This window comes from Phragmites australis, chromosome 9 (genome assembly GCF_958298935.1).
Source record: "Phragmites australis chromosome 9, lpPhrAust1.1, whole genome shotgun sequence".
Classification (NCBI taxonomy): domain Eukaryota; kingdom Viridiplantae; phylum Streptophyta; class Magnoliopsida; order Poales; family Poaceae; genus Phragmites; species Phragmites australis.
Window position 1 is genome coordinate 24,661,048 of NC_084929.1, and position 12,853 is coordinate 24,673,900.

At 47.8% G+C, this 12,853-nt stretch overlaps 1 protein-coding gene across 1 annotated transcript; it reads left to right on the plus strand.

The window, feature by feature from the left end:
• The first annotated feature begins 7,177 nt into the window (after window positions 1–7,177).
• Window positions 7,178–12,853, plus strand: LOC133928086 (uncharacterized). The gene is made up of 3 exons (XM_062374364.1): window positions 7,178–7,329; window positions 7,447–7,557; window positions 12,715–12,853. Exons 1-3 carry the CDS (start codon window positions 7,178–7,180, stop codon window positions 12,851–12,853), a joined length of 402 nt encoding a protein of 133 aa, XP_062230348.1.

Below are 12,853 nucleotides of genomic sequence, written 5' to 3' on the forward strand. Positions count from 1 at the left end.
CCAAATCCTGATCCCTCCATCCACTTTCTCTGTATGTGCCCTCCCTCTAACATGGATCCAGAATCAACTCCTCACCAATCCTCTATAACTAATCCTACAGTTACCATAGACTTTGATTTCCAAAGCCTAAATATCTCGCAAAAAGAAGAAATCAAAATGATCTTGAGGAACAGAGTCAAGATCAGTTATCCACCCCTTTCAATCTACTCTTCAAAATTGGACCTCCATCGAGAAACATCTCGCTCCTAATGTGATGAGATCGACTTGGGGCTGTATATTTTACAGAGCCACTCAAATTTTCCCCAATTTGTTCATTGTTCATTTCAGTGAGGAAGATGATCTCAGGTGGATTTGGCAACGTCAGCCTTGGATTGCAGAAAGGGAAACCATGCTTGTCAAGTGGATTGATCCACAAGGGGGTAGGCCAATGGAATCCTTCACTTTTAGGTACCTTCCAGTGACTGTCCATCTCTACGGTATCCCAAAAACTCTTCGATCCATGAACTTAGTCAACAAGATCATTGAGAAAATTGGATTTAAGGATGAATCAACTGCGTTAACAGAGAGCATTATGTTCAAGCCTTAGGATTTTGTTCTTGCTAGAGTTTCCTTAGATGTGAACAAACCGCTCCTAGATAGTGTCACCATCAGCATCTCTCAAACGAAGAAAATCAAGGTTTATGTTCATTATTAGAAGCTTGCCAAGATCTGCAAATTTTGTTGTTGCTTGTTTCATACTGTTTCTACTTGCATCCAAAGGCAACAAATCATCTAAAAATTAAGTCCTAGTGAAGCTGCTAAAGTCCCTCAAGATGTTTATGGAAAATGGAGAACTCAAGAAATGGAAATCTCTATTGAGGCTAGAGAGGAACATATGAGCAAATCGCAGAATTTTTACATTCAAACTTTTAGAGATTATTTTCAGAACATTGCAAGTTCATCCAGCTCATCGGACAGTGCAGCAGTTCCTCCAACAAGTTCAGCTTGCAAAACTCTTAATTGGCAGTCAATGCAACCCACTAGTTTGCAGATGGTACCTTTCAATGCAACAAAGATGAGAGAGTTGGAAAGTCTTAGGCAGGCTCTAGAAGGGGTCGGTGAATGTAGGTGGGAAGCAGAGGCGCGAGAAGGAATATTTGGCTCTAGTCAGGGGAATTATCAGATGGATCAGAGTATGCAATTGCAGCCAGACTCAGGCTCAGGAATGACCCCAACTGTTTGCGTTTCCAACTACCAGAGCCAGCATTGCCAGGCCTAGAAAACTCAATGGCAATATCAGAATCCCTTCCATCAGAATCAACAGTGGCAGCATCAAGCAAACCCTTTTGTCTTCCAAGTGGCTCCCTCTTTCAACCTGCAAGGTGACAATATTCAAATTAAAAGTGCAGAAAACCAATCCAGTCAGGATATCCTTGCTCTTCCCTTTCCTGAGATGACTATTCACAACCCTGTGCAGGAATTTCTAAGCTCCTCATCCAACATATTTGATCAATTGCAGATTACATTTTCCCTTGGTAACTCTAATGCTTTCTTCACAAATCAAGAGACACTCCACGTTGCACAATGGAGTAAGCCATATAAAAAAATCAGATAATCTCTTAACATTATAAGGAAAAATCCTAACTCCTCCCATTCATTCAAGAGACAAGGCTCTCCCCTACCTCAGCCTATCTCTAAGAAACATACTAGTCCCCCCATTATTCACCCACCTAAGTCTCCTCCTCTGCCTTTTTCTTAAACAGCCCAATCGTAACCCAACCAGAAACCAAGAAGACGCAATGGAGGTCAGTCTGGTAGGTGGGATAGAGAAGCTGACAATAGCTTGGGCAGCAAGCTACTTCAACAGCCTATTATTCATGGCGGTCAAGCTCAAGATGATGGAATCCTCACCCATTCCTACCTGGGCAGTATTCTTGCTGGGGGTGATGGATTCAATGCTGCAAGTCATGGTGATCCAACTTTGCGTGCTTATGGAGGTACTCCTGTGTCTGTTTCTAAACAACATGGTGATGATGGGGCTTTGGCGCCAGCCTTCAAGGTGCCACAGGTGCCATGAATCTCCTTTCTTGGAACTGTAGATGGGTGGGTGGCTCCCTCCATAGTTCTAGGTTGCACCACTTGCAAAGGCTCATTACTTCAACACAAGCTAAGGTAATCTTTATATCAGAAAAAAAAAACCAATAAATTCTCAGTTAATGATCTAATCTTCAACTTTTTGGTTTATGATAGTTACATTGTCCTTGCTGATGGAATCTCTGGTGGTTTGTGGCTTTTGTGGACTGAAGAAGTTGACATAGCAATGGTCAAGTCTAGTCCTAACTATACCCTAGCTAATGTTAGTGCTAATCAAGGTTTAGTTTTTAGATTGGTTTATGTTTATGGAGATCCCTATCATGTGAGGACCAGGAGTATTTGGTCTGATGTGGCTACTTTTTCTACTACTGATAACAACCCTTTATTTTGTATGGGTGACTTAAATGAGCTTCTGAATGCTAATGAGAAGTTAAGCTCGAAGCTTCCTAATTATAATTGCATCTCTTACTTATATTTTATTATTAATAACTATGGCATGATTGACCTTGGTTACAATGGTCCTGCTTACACTTGGACTAATAGGAGATTTGCTTCGAAAGCCACATTTCAAAGGCTCGACAGGTGCCTTGCAAATGATGCTTAGTGCAACGTCTTTCCTAATACTAATGTTTATCATTGGCCTTTGCTGTATGGAGATCATGCCCCTATTCTTTCTATTCCTCATGCTAATCCTAATCACAGGAAAAAGTGCTTCAAATTTGAGAATCGGTGGCTTTATGAGAAAGATTTTCAATAGGTAAGTAAGAATATTTGGAACAATCATGCTCACCTTCCTTTTCATAAAAGAACCAAACAGTTAGGCTTTCACCTTCAAAATTAGTCCAAAAAGAATAAGCAGTTTGAGGATGAGATTGCTAATCTCCAGGCACTTCCTCCTAACTCTTATAATCATTCTATAGAGGACACCCTTACCAATAAATGTGCTTCCATTCAAAATAAATTCTTTGAGTACTACATGCAATGTTGCAAGAAGAAATGGGTTCACTCAAGGAGACAAGAACACCTCCTTTCATAGAAGTGTGGTTAAGAGGAGAAGGAAAAACAAAATTAGCTCAATCAAGAATTCAGAGGGACATTGTTGGTGTATTGAGTAAAGGGGTACCCTGGCAAACGTGCCCCACGAGGGATATAATGGCCAGAGGCATATATTTCCTAAAACTGGTCAGTCGCATGACTAGGGTATGGTTCCCACGACTAGTACGAGGCGTATGTGACCAGTCTCCTTACACCATCACATAAACCCGCGACCAGCTTCACTGGTCGCAGGGCTGGATTTGACATAACCTGTCCAATTGCATTTATTGACATTCACTCAAGTGTTTTACTTCCCCAGGTGCCAACTCTAGTGGGCCAAGTCATGGATGGCGCAGAGGAGCCTTGTCCCATCTCGTAGCATTAAATGCTACAGAGTGGGACTTTTGCAGGTCGACGTGGCGCCGCACGACGGATGAGACATTTTCAGCAGGTCAATCAAGCAAGTGGTCGGGGATGGTTCTCCATAATGATGGCTTAGGTTGGATATTAGGATGAGCGGGGTCTTCTGTTTGGACCCACACATAAGTTCTCCTCCTCCCTACTATATAAAGGGATGAGGACCCCGTTTGTAAAGAAAGATCAAGTCTGACAGCTAGCTAGAAGTACCTCTGTAATCAACTGAGATCCTCCATAACACAACACATAAGATGTATGGCTATTATCCTTCGGGAGGCCAGAATCTGTATAAGTCCCTGTGTCCTTGTGTTAATTATACGTACACACATCAATTCTTAAAACGCCGTTCACGCACTCGTTGTCCAGCATACCCTGAAATCACTGTCAGGGACTAACCCTCGACATTTGGCGCGCCAGGTAGGAGGCGCATTTTCGTTGTTTCATCAAGTTTGAAAAGCTTGATCAGGTTACCCATGGTCGAATCCACGGCAACCGCTGAGTTCTGTTATGAGAACCCCGAGTGTCGTGAGGCATTTGTCATGGGGTACCACCCGGATGAACCCGGTGTGCTCCAGGCATGGGACACTAATATGGAGTCTGGGAGCTCTAAGACCCAACGCGAGGTCTTCATGGTGGACCATGTAGCAGGGGGCGTTGGAGGCCCTCATGTCCCAAGTGCCAATGGAGAACCCCTGGCTATATGCCCAGAGGGAAACAAGTACGGCGCTCGATAGGTAGGTGCTTCGAGATAGCCCTCGCATACCCAGCACTGTCTCGAGGAGCCACTGCACTGGGTGCAGTCTACGGTGGCATCATCGCCTAGGCCATCGCGCTACCCAAACGTTGAGGGCTGCCCCCTCATGACTTATCATTGCTCCACGCCCAGCATCTCGACTACGAGACCATGACGCCGGCATATAACCTACAGACCCTGTGAGTGCTCCTTATCCACCCACCGGTACTTATACTAGGGGGCTCGCCTGTGGCTGCGTGATCTCGCCCTCCTGGCCAAGACCGCCTGACACCAGACCGCTTCAACATGCACCGCACCTATCGCAAAGGTCGATAAGGGTCACGATTTCCAAGGGTCAAGGCAGGGCCCACGGTGGAATAAGTCACGTGCTCCCTCAACCACAGGGGGTACTCGTGGACCACTGTCACGTTGGGACAACCAACCTTCTGACTTGCGCGACTCTCTGCGCCAACGTGACCTCCGTGGCGTGATCCAAAGCCAGGTGGCCACTAAAGAGTAGGAGGACTAGGCTAGGCGGGAGCAAGAAGGGGGCAAGTAGACCTACCGCACGCCTTCCCTTTGCAGCGAGGCATTGGATGGCTCCACCCCATCGTCGGGACTCCGATACCATCGTCTCTCCCCCTGGGCGCGTGCCACCATTCAACAACGAGTGGCTCCCCGTTACAGGACAGGGTGCAATGCCCTATCCATCCGGTTACGGGAGGTGCGCTGGCCGGACAAGTTCCAGCCAGTCCTAGCTGAGAAGTAAGATGGCTCGACCAACCCGATGGAGTTCTTGCAAATCTACACCACCATAGTGCAGGCTGCAGTGAGGCCTTGGGAAGGTCATGGCTAACTACTTCCCTACCGTCTTTGACCAGTTTCGCCCAGTCCTAGCTGATGAACCTCCCCCATGGGTCGGTTCACTCCTGGGAGAACATGTGCGACCAGTTCGTCATCAACTTCCAGGGGACCTACGCCTGACCAGGGGTCGAGGACGACCTATATCAGGTTCGGGAGCGACAAGGAGAGTCGCTGCGAGACTTCATACAACGTTTCACCAAACGCCAGAACACCATTCCAAGGATCACGAGAGAGTCTGTGATCATAGCGTTCAAGCCAGGGGGGGGGGGGGGGTCAAACACCAGAAAATGGTCAAGAAGCTGGCCACCCGGGTAATCCAAACCACAGCCAAGCTCTTCGAGCTTGCAGACAAGTACATGCAGGTCGCCGAGGCCCGAGAGTGGCAGATCGACGCCAGGCCACGACCTGCTTCCAACCAGCCCGCCTCTTCCAAAGGGGCCAGCCAGAAGGACAAGAAGAGCAAGCACAAGGTCGGACCTCATGAGATCATGGCGATCGAGAAAATCGGCCTAACATGCCAGCGCTTCGAGAAGAAAGATAAGAAAAAGGGTCAGGGCTACAGCTTGATTGACCATACAGATGCCCACGACCTGACCAAGTGCAAGGTCATTCGAGGCACCATCAACCTGGAGCTCGGGGAGCGCAACCACAAGCATGGTAAGGACGATGAGGACGGGGCTACCCTTGACCAGTCGGCATTGGGATACTAGCAGGCCGATCACATGGTCCACCACATCTTCAGATTCACCATGATATATTCCTCTAATAGGGAATACAAGTCGGTGGTCCGGGGGGTGTGGGCGACCGCATCGGACCCGAGCCCACGCCTGAAGTGGTCGAAGGCCCCACTCACTTTTAGCCAGGCAGACCACCCCGCGTGTGTCAGACGTGCTGGTTGCTACCCCATCGTGGTTGAACACACGGTGTAGAACATCCGGCTAGGCTGACTACTCGTCGACGGGGGAGCTTGATCAACCTCCTCTTTGCCGATGCATTGGATACCCTATAGATTCCGAGGAGCTCGTTGAGGCCATCTCCACCCTTCTTCAGGATCACCCCGGGCTCCTCGGCTAAGACTCTAGGGAAAATCGAGCTGTCCGTTACCTTCGGCTCGCCGGACAACTTCAGAACTGAAATTGTCTTGTTCAATGTGGCCGACTTCGGGATCACGTATAATGCAATCCTCAGACGACCAGTGATGGCCCAGTTCATGGCCATTGCCCACTACGCATGCCAAGTGATCAAAATCCCTGGGCCAGCAGGGGTCATCACCATTGTTGGCAACGCCAAAACGACCTTGTACTTCGACAAGAGGAGCCTTGACATGGTCGAGCTGACTCCTGGATCGCAACCTGTGACCGCTAAACCCAGCGGGCGACCGATAAATGTCCATGTCGTCGCTAGCCTAGACAATCGGCTCAAGGCAGTGAGCCTGGACGACATCGACCCGACTAAGTCGGTCCAGATAGGGGCCGCACTAGACCCTTAATAGGGACTCGTGCTCACCACCTTCCTCCAGGCGAACACAGACGTCTTTTTATAGAGTCCGTCTGATATCCTCGGAGTCCCCAGGGATGCGATCGAGCATAAGTTGTCTGTGTGACCAGACACACAACTAGTAAAGCAAAAAGCGCGTTGATTCGCAGCCGACTAGTAGGAAGCGTTTTGTCATGAGATCGACAAGCTCTTAGAAACAGGCTTCATTCGGGAGGTGCAGTATCCAGAATGGCTGGCTAACCCAGTCATGGTCTGGAAGCACAATGGCAAGTGAAGAATGTGTGTTGACTTCACCGACCTTAACAAGACGTGCACAAAGGACCTTTTTCCTCTTCCTCAAATCGGCCAGCAACTATTTGTTATGTTTCTTAGATGCTCGACCGGGGTACCATCAGATTAGTATATTTAGGGAAGATGAGAAAAGACAACTTTTATTACACCCTTTGGGGTATTTTGCTATGTAAAATGCATTTTGGTTTGAAAAGCGCTGGTGCCACTTACCAACGGTGTATTCAACTTATTCTCCGACCATAGTTCGGAAGAAACGTTGAGGCATACATGGACAATGTGGTCATCAAAAGTAAGACCAAGACAGACCTGGTTGCAGACCTTCAAGAAATGTTCAACAATCTCCAGAAGTACCGCATGAAGCTGAACCCAGAGAAGTGTAAGTTCGGGGTTCCGTCAGGGAAGTTTCTTGGATTCCTCGTGTCTCATTGAGGGATAGAGGTGAATCCTGACAAGATCAGGGCCATCGATTAGATGAAATCCCCGACCAGGTTAAAGGAGGTTCAAAAACTAACAGGATGCATTGCTGCTCTGAGCAGGTTCATCTTAAGGCTAGGGGAGAAGGGATTGCCGCTCTTCAAACTTCTGAAGAAAAATGACCACTTCCAGTGGACGACAAAGGCAGAGGCGGCATTCCAAGAGCTCAAAAGGTACCTCTCATCCTCTCCCATACTGACCGTGCCTTGACCTGATGAGGAGCTTTTTCTCTATGTTGCCTTAACACCATAGGTTGCGAGCGCGGTCCTGGTCGTCGAGCGGGAATGTCTCCAGCGACCAGTGTATTACGTCAGTGAGGTCCTGCATTACGTGAAGGCTCGGTACCCGCATACTAAAAACTATTATACACCATCCTAATGGCCTCTCGCAAGCTCAGACACTACTTTCAGGCTCACAGAATCAAGGTGATTTTCTTGTTCCTAATTAGGAAAATTCTCCATAATAGAGATGTGACAGGAAGAATAGCAAAGTGGGCAGTAAAGCTCGGGGGATTCCATCTCTAGTTCATCCCTCGAACGTCTATCAAGTCCCAGACGTTGGCTGAGTTCGTAGCCGAATGGTCATCCTTCGAGCCCAAGTAGGTACAACGACCAGAGGCACATGCACTTTGACGGATCGTTCACACTAAAGGGAGCCGGGGCTGGAGTGGTTCTAACCTCACCTATCAGCGATATCCTTAGGTACGTAGTTCAATTATATTTTCAAACCACTAATAACACAACTGAATATGAGGGCCTCTTATCTGGAATGCGAGCAGCTTCCATACTTGGAATTAAACGACTATTGGCGATAGGAGACTCGCTACTAGTTGTGAACCAGGTGCAAAAGAAGTTTCAGTGCTCTGACCTGACAATTGTGGCATACCTCACCGAAGTGAGAAGACTAGAGCGACGCTTCGTCGGCTTTAAGGTCAAGCACGTCCCTCGTAAGGATAACTTCCTAGCCGGTGAGCTGGCCCATCTAGCTTCTTCTCGTGAACCTGTCCCGGTCAGAGTCTTTGAAGAAAGACTCTCATGACCATCCACTGTGGTCTCGGGCCAAGGTGAAGGGGATGCTCTGCTCGGAAACGGAGGACCTGAGGTAACACTTTTGGAGGCACCACCTCCTTTGGTACCGTTGACCTCGGGCGACCATCATATGGTCGCCCTGCTCAATTCAAATCTTAGACTACCTTCAAAATCGAGCAGTCCCTAACGATGTTGTGTCAGCAGAAAAGGTCTCGCAGCAAGCCCGCGGATACTCCTTGGTAGAGGGACGCCACTACTGTCGAGGAAGCAACAATCTTTTACTAAAATGCATCACTTAGGAAGAGGGGAGCACAGTGTCCTCTAATATTCACAGAGGCATATATGGTAGCCACGCTTCATACCGCACCTTGGTCAAAAAAGTGTTCCAACAAGGATTCTATTGGCCTACTACCCTCCAAAATGCCTACGAGTTGGTGAAACGATGCGAGTCGTGTCAGTACCACGACCGAAATACCAATCTACCAGCCCAGGCACTGCAAACCATACCACTCTTTTGGCCTTTCGCTGTCTAGAGGCTCGATATCATGGGACCATTCTCTAAAGCCCAGGTGGTTTTGAGTTCCTGTTCGTGCCAATCGACAAATTCACTAAGTGGATCGAGGCTGAGCCCATCAAGAAGATCACTGCCACAGCTGCGATTAAGTTCATACAAGGGCTAGTAGTGTGGTTTGGCAGTCTGAACCACATAATCATGAATAACGGAACTCAGTTCATCAATAGTGCTTTTAGATACTATTGCGAAGAGATCGGGACTAAGGTTTGCTATGCGTCTGTGGCTCACCCCCAAAGCAATAGACAAATTGAAAGGGTGAATGAGATGATACCGCAAGAGATCAAAACTCGGGTCTTCGACTGGCTTAAAAGCTATTTGAGACGTTGGATGGATGAACTCCCCATAATACTATGGTCGTTGTGAATGACCCCTAGCTGGGTCACAGCCGAAACCCCTTTCTTCCTAGTTTTTGATGTCAAAGCAATGCTCCCCTCTGAAATTGCCCTTCAGTCGCCTCGAGTCAACAATTACTCAAATAACGACCAGGTGGCACGACGGGAGGATGACATAAACCTGATCGTAGAGTTCCGTGATCGCGCTCTAATTCGAGCTGCCTGTTATAAGCAGAGCCTCAGACGATATCACGACCAAAAGGTGCGAAAGCAAACAATGGTCGTAGGTGATTTCGTCCTAGGCAAATCAAGAATAAGGCCTATCGGAATAAACTCTCCCCCAAGTGGGAGAGATCATACAAAGTGGTCTCCATCACCCGACCTAGTGCGGTCAAGCTAGCCATGGAGGATGGCCATGAATTACACAACTCCTGAAACATCGTCTTGTTGTGCATGTTTTTTTTGTGTAGGGTCACTCGAAGACAGGCTTGTCTTCCTATTTTGTAGGACCTTCTCGACGAGCGTGAAATACAATTTGTAAGTTCTTAAATTCAAAATGAAAACCTAGACTCTCTGTTTTGCAGGACTTCACAACCAAGCCACGTGCTACCGACATATTGATTCTTCGGCCACAACACGCGACCATGCTCGACGACCACTATAGAACTTAGTGAGCAAGATGCCAAACGAACAGGAGGCCGGAGACAACGACCACCTGGCCACAAGTCCTTGCTAGGGTCGAGCGCTACTCGCCCTCGACGGACTTGCTGAGCCGTGTCTTATTCCGCACACTAAGAACCTAACTAGCGGGCGGATAGAACAAGAACAAGCATTCAACCCCCATGCTTTTTTCATTCATGGAAAGGTTAGGTTACAAGCGAACTAGTTGCATCCAATCGGACTAATTATCCTATTACATCCTACCATATCCTCCTTGGCTCAAGGTTGACAGTAAGAGTCCATCGAACTCTCACCTCTATTTGCTCTTGAAGGAGTCAAGGAACCTCTTGTACTCCTCCTTGGAGCGGTAACGCACCTCTCCGGGGATCGGACGACGACCGACAGAAGGTCCAGGGAAGGTGGCCAACGCAAAGACCCTGTTGAGGCTATTGACCAGCACCGGCGCACCCTGTAAACCTCCCTTCCGCTTCATCTTCGACTCTTCCTCTTCTTCTATCTCCTTCTCTAGAAGGTCCCAATCAACCATCTCCTCATCGTCGGAGATATCGATGACCTTGGTCGAGGGATCCACTCGGGCAGGAGATCGAGAAGGACCGGAGGGGGCAGCCTTCTTTGGAAGGGCATGAGCTCGATGGTCGCCGGCTTCAACCTCGTAAGCGTACCCGCGGCAACTGCTGTCTCCGAAGGCACCTGTGGGGAACCATTCAAATAATATTCTAATTAATCACTAGGAGGATCATTATTCATAATCATCACCTCGATGATTAACCAGAATATCTTCCTGGTAGTTTCGGCATGTGTTTTGTGCCCAAGGATCGGAACACATGCCTTCCAACATGTACATCACAACATAGCTTAATAAAGAGCGAGTAATAAATATTTATGTTACAAGTATAAGCATGCAACCGATTTCAACAATTTACAATAAAAGCGAGCTAGGAGGAGACAAAATCCCTCAACTCCTAACCACAAAAGAACTACGCAGCGGAAAGTTAGACTTAGTAACAACAAAAGAGAACGACGCCACATGCCTTTAGACACCGTCCCAATACACCACCTTCAGAGTAGGATGCACTACTCTTGCCTGCCACCCTGATCGGCAAACACGAAGTAGCCAAAAATAGCATCTTCTCCAGCAACAGGAGTACCTGAAAGCGTAGGCATGAGTACGAAGGTACTCGCAAGACTTAAACCACATAGAGCACATATACATAGCTCGACTCCAAGGATTATGCTTTGATCATTAGCAAGGATGAACCACAGGTTAAGTAAAATATAAGCACTAAGTATCCTAGACATATGTGTGAGCGACTGAAACCGTACCAAAACATATGAAAACTACCCTGCAACTAACAACTGAACAGAATTAACTGTAAACAACATGTACATCAATAAGTAACAAGAACCAAGATCACCATCTCCCACATACAGAACCACAAACCATACTCGAAACTCTACGACCGATACAGATGGACAGAAGCATGCTCATGACCGAGAGCGCGGTAGTTCAAACCGTTTATACACACTGCAGGGGCATACTCCTGGACTCACATGACATGAGGACTATTCGGCTTGTGCCACTGGCCCAAGTGCACACAAGGGGGTACTCGTGACAACCTTTCCCAATCAGCCACAACCGTTTGGATTATGCATCGCTCGGTGCGGTGGTACTAGAACTACTCCCAGAGCAAACTAGTACTGCTACAAGCTCGCTCGCTCACACCGTTGATGCCCAAGCCCAAAAAGCCACAACTGCGAAGGTATTCAGCTCGCCTTACCATTAGATCGGCATGTGGTGAGTAAGGTAAGTGCTAAAGCCAACAACACCGACGATCGGTGCTTAACCAGCGCAAAGCGGTCTACGGTGTCCGTTTTTCTATGCCAACCTACCCAGGGGAACTCCACATCCGGGCAGGACAAAACACCATTCTAGCACCGCCCACACCCCGTCTTGTACTCACTACTCATACAGCCATCTCAACTTCAACAAGTGTATGTAATCATAAGAAGGCCCTATGCTCGCGAACAACGGGGTGCGCCGTCGTTCGACTTCTACCGAATGACCTAAGCATGGCTAAGCATATAAGTCGAACTCATACCTAGACATTGACAGCATCTCAAGGCTACAAGGAATGTAAATACTAGAACTTGCTCATCAACTACCAACACGACTCTATAGCTCATTTTTGATCAAAACTCCATTTTTGCTCCAAAAAGCTCAAGAACGCCAAGAGCTTCAAGAACTACTCGATTCTACCACAAAAACGAAAATGGATTGGATAGATGAGTAGCTCATGAGATAGAGAATGTAATGGTACCACATGCATACCTTGAATCCTCCACTTGAGCTCGCATTTTGGGAGAAAAGAGAGAGTGAGCTTGAGCTTAAGTGGGAGAGGGAGAGGGGGAGGGGAGCTGCTGCTGCAGCTTGGGGGGGGGACGTGTGGAGTGAGGGAGGAGAGAGAGAGAGAGAGGGCAAGTGGGGTGCTGTCCACTTGAGAGAGGGAGTGGGTGGGATGGTGGGCCCACATGTTAGAGAATATGGGTATTTCCAATGCAACTTTAATTATTTTCTCCCCTAATTTTCTTTCTCTTATCCAAATGATTTTTAATGAAGTGCATTAGCACTCCAAATTACCATTATGCATAATTAAGCACAATGCTTAAGAAGCATGATTTGCTTAAATGCGTGATTAAGAATTTGGGATGTGACAGCACCACGGTGAGCGGATCTGGAGTCACAGCCGACTCTACCCCCATCGAGCTGTCCAAGGTCATCGACCTCTCCGGCGATGAGGGAGGGAAATACGCCATGGCTTCCGGGTCTGCAGACACTACGGGGCAAAATGCATGA

What these genes read in the sequence shown, in the direction of transcription:
- LOC133928086 (XM_062374364.1), top strand. Translation starts at nt 7,178, where the DNA reads ATGGACAATGTGGTCATCAAAAGTAAGACCAAGACAGACCTGGTTGCA. An exon ending in AAGTTTCTTGGATTCCTCGT is followed by an intron (nt 7,330 to 7,446) that starts GTCTCATTGAGG and finishes TGCTCTGAGCAG; the next exon opens with GTTCATCTTAAGGCTAGGGG. An exon ending in GCATTCCAAGAGCTCAAAAG is followed by an intron (nt 7,558 to 12,714) that starts GTACCTCTCATC and finishes GGGATGTGACAG; the next exon opens with CACCACGGTGAGCGGATCTG.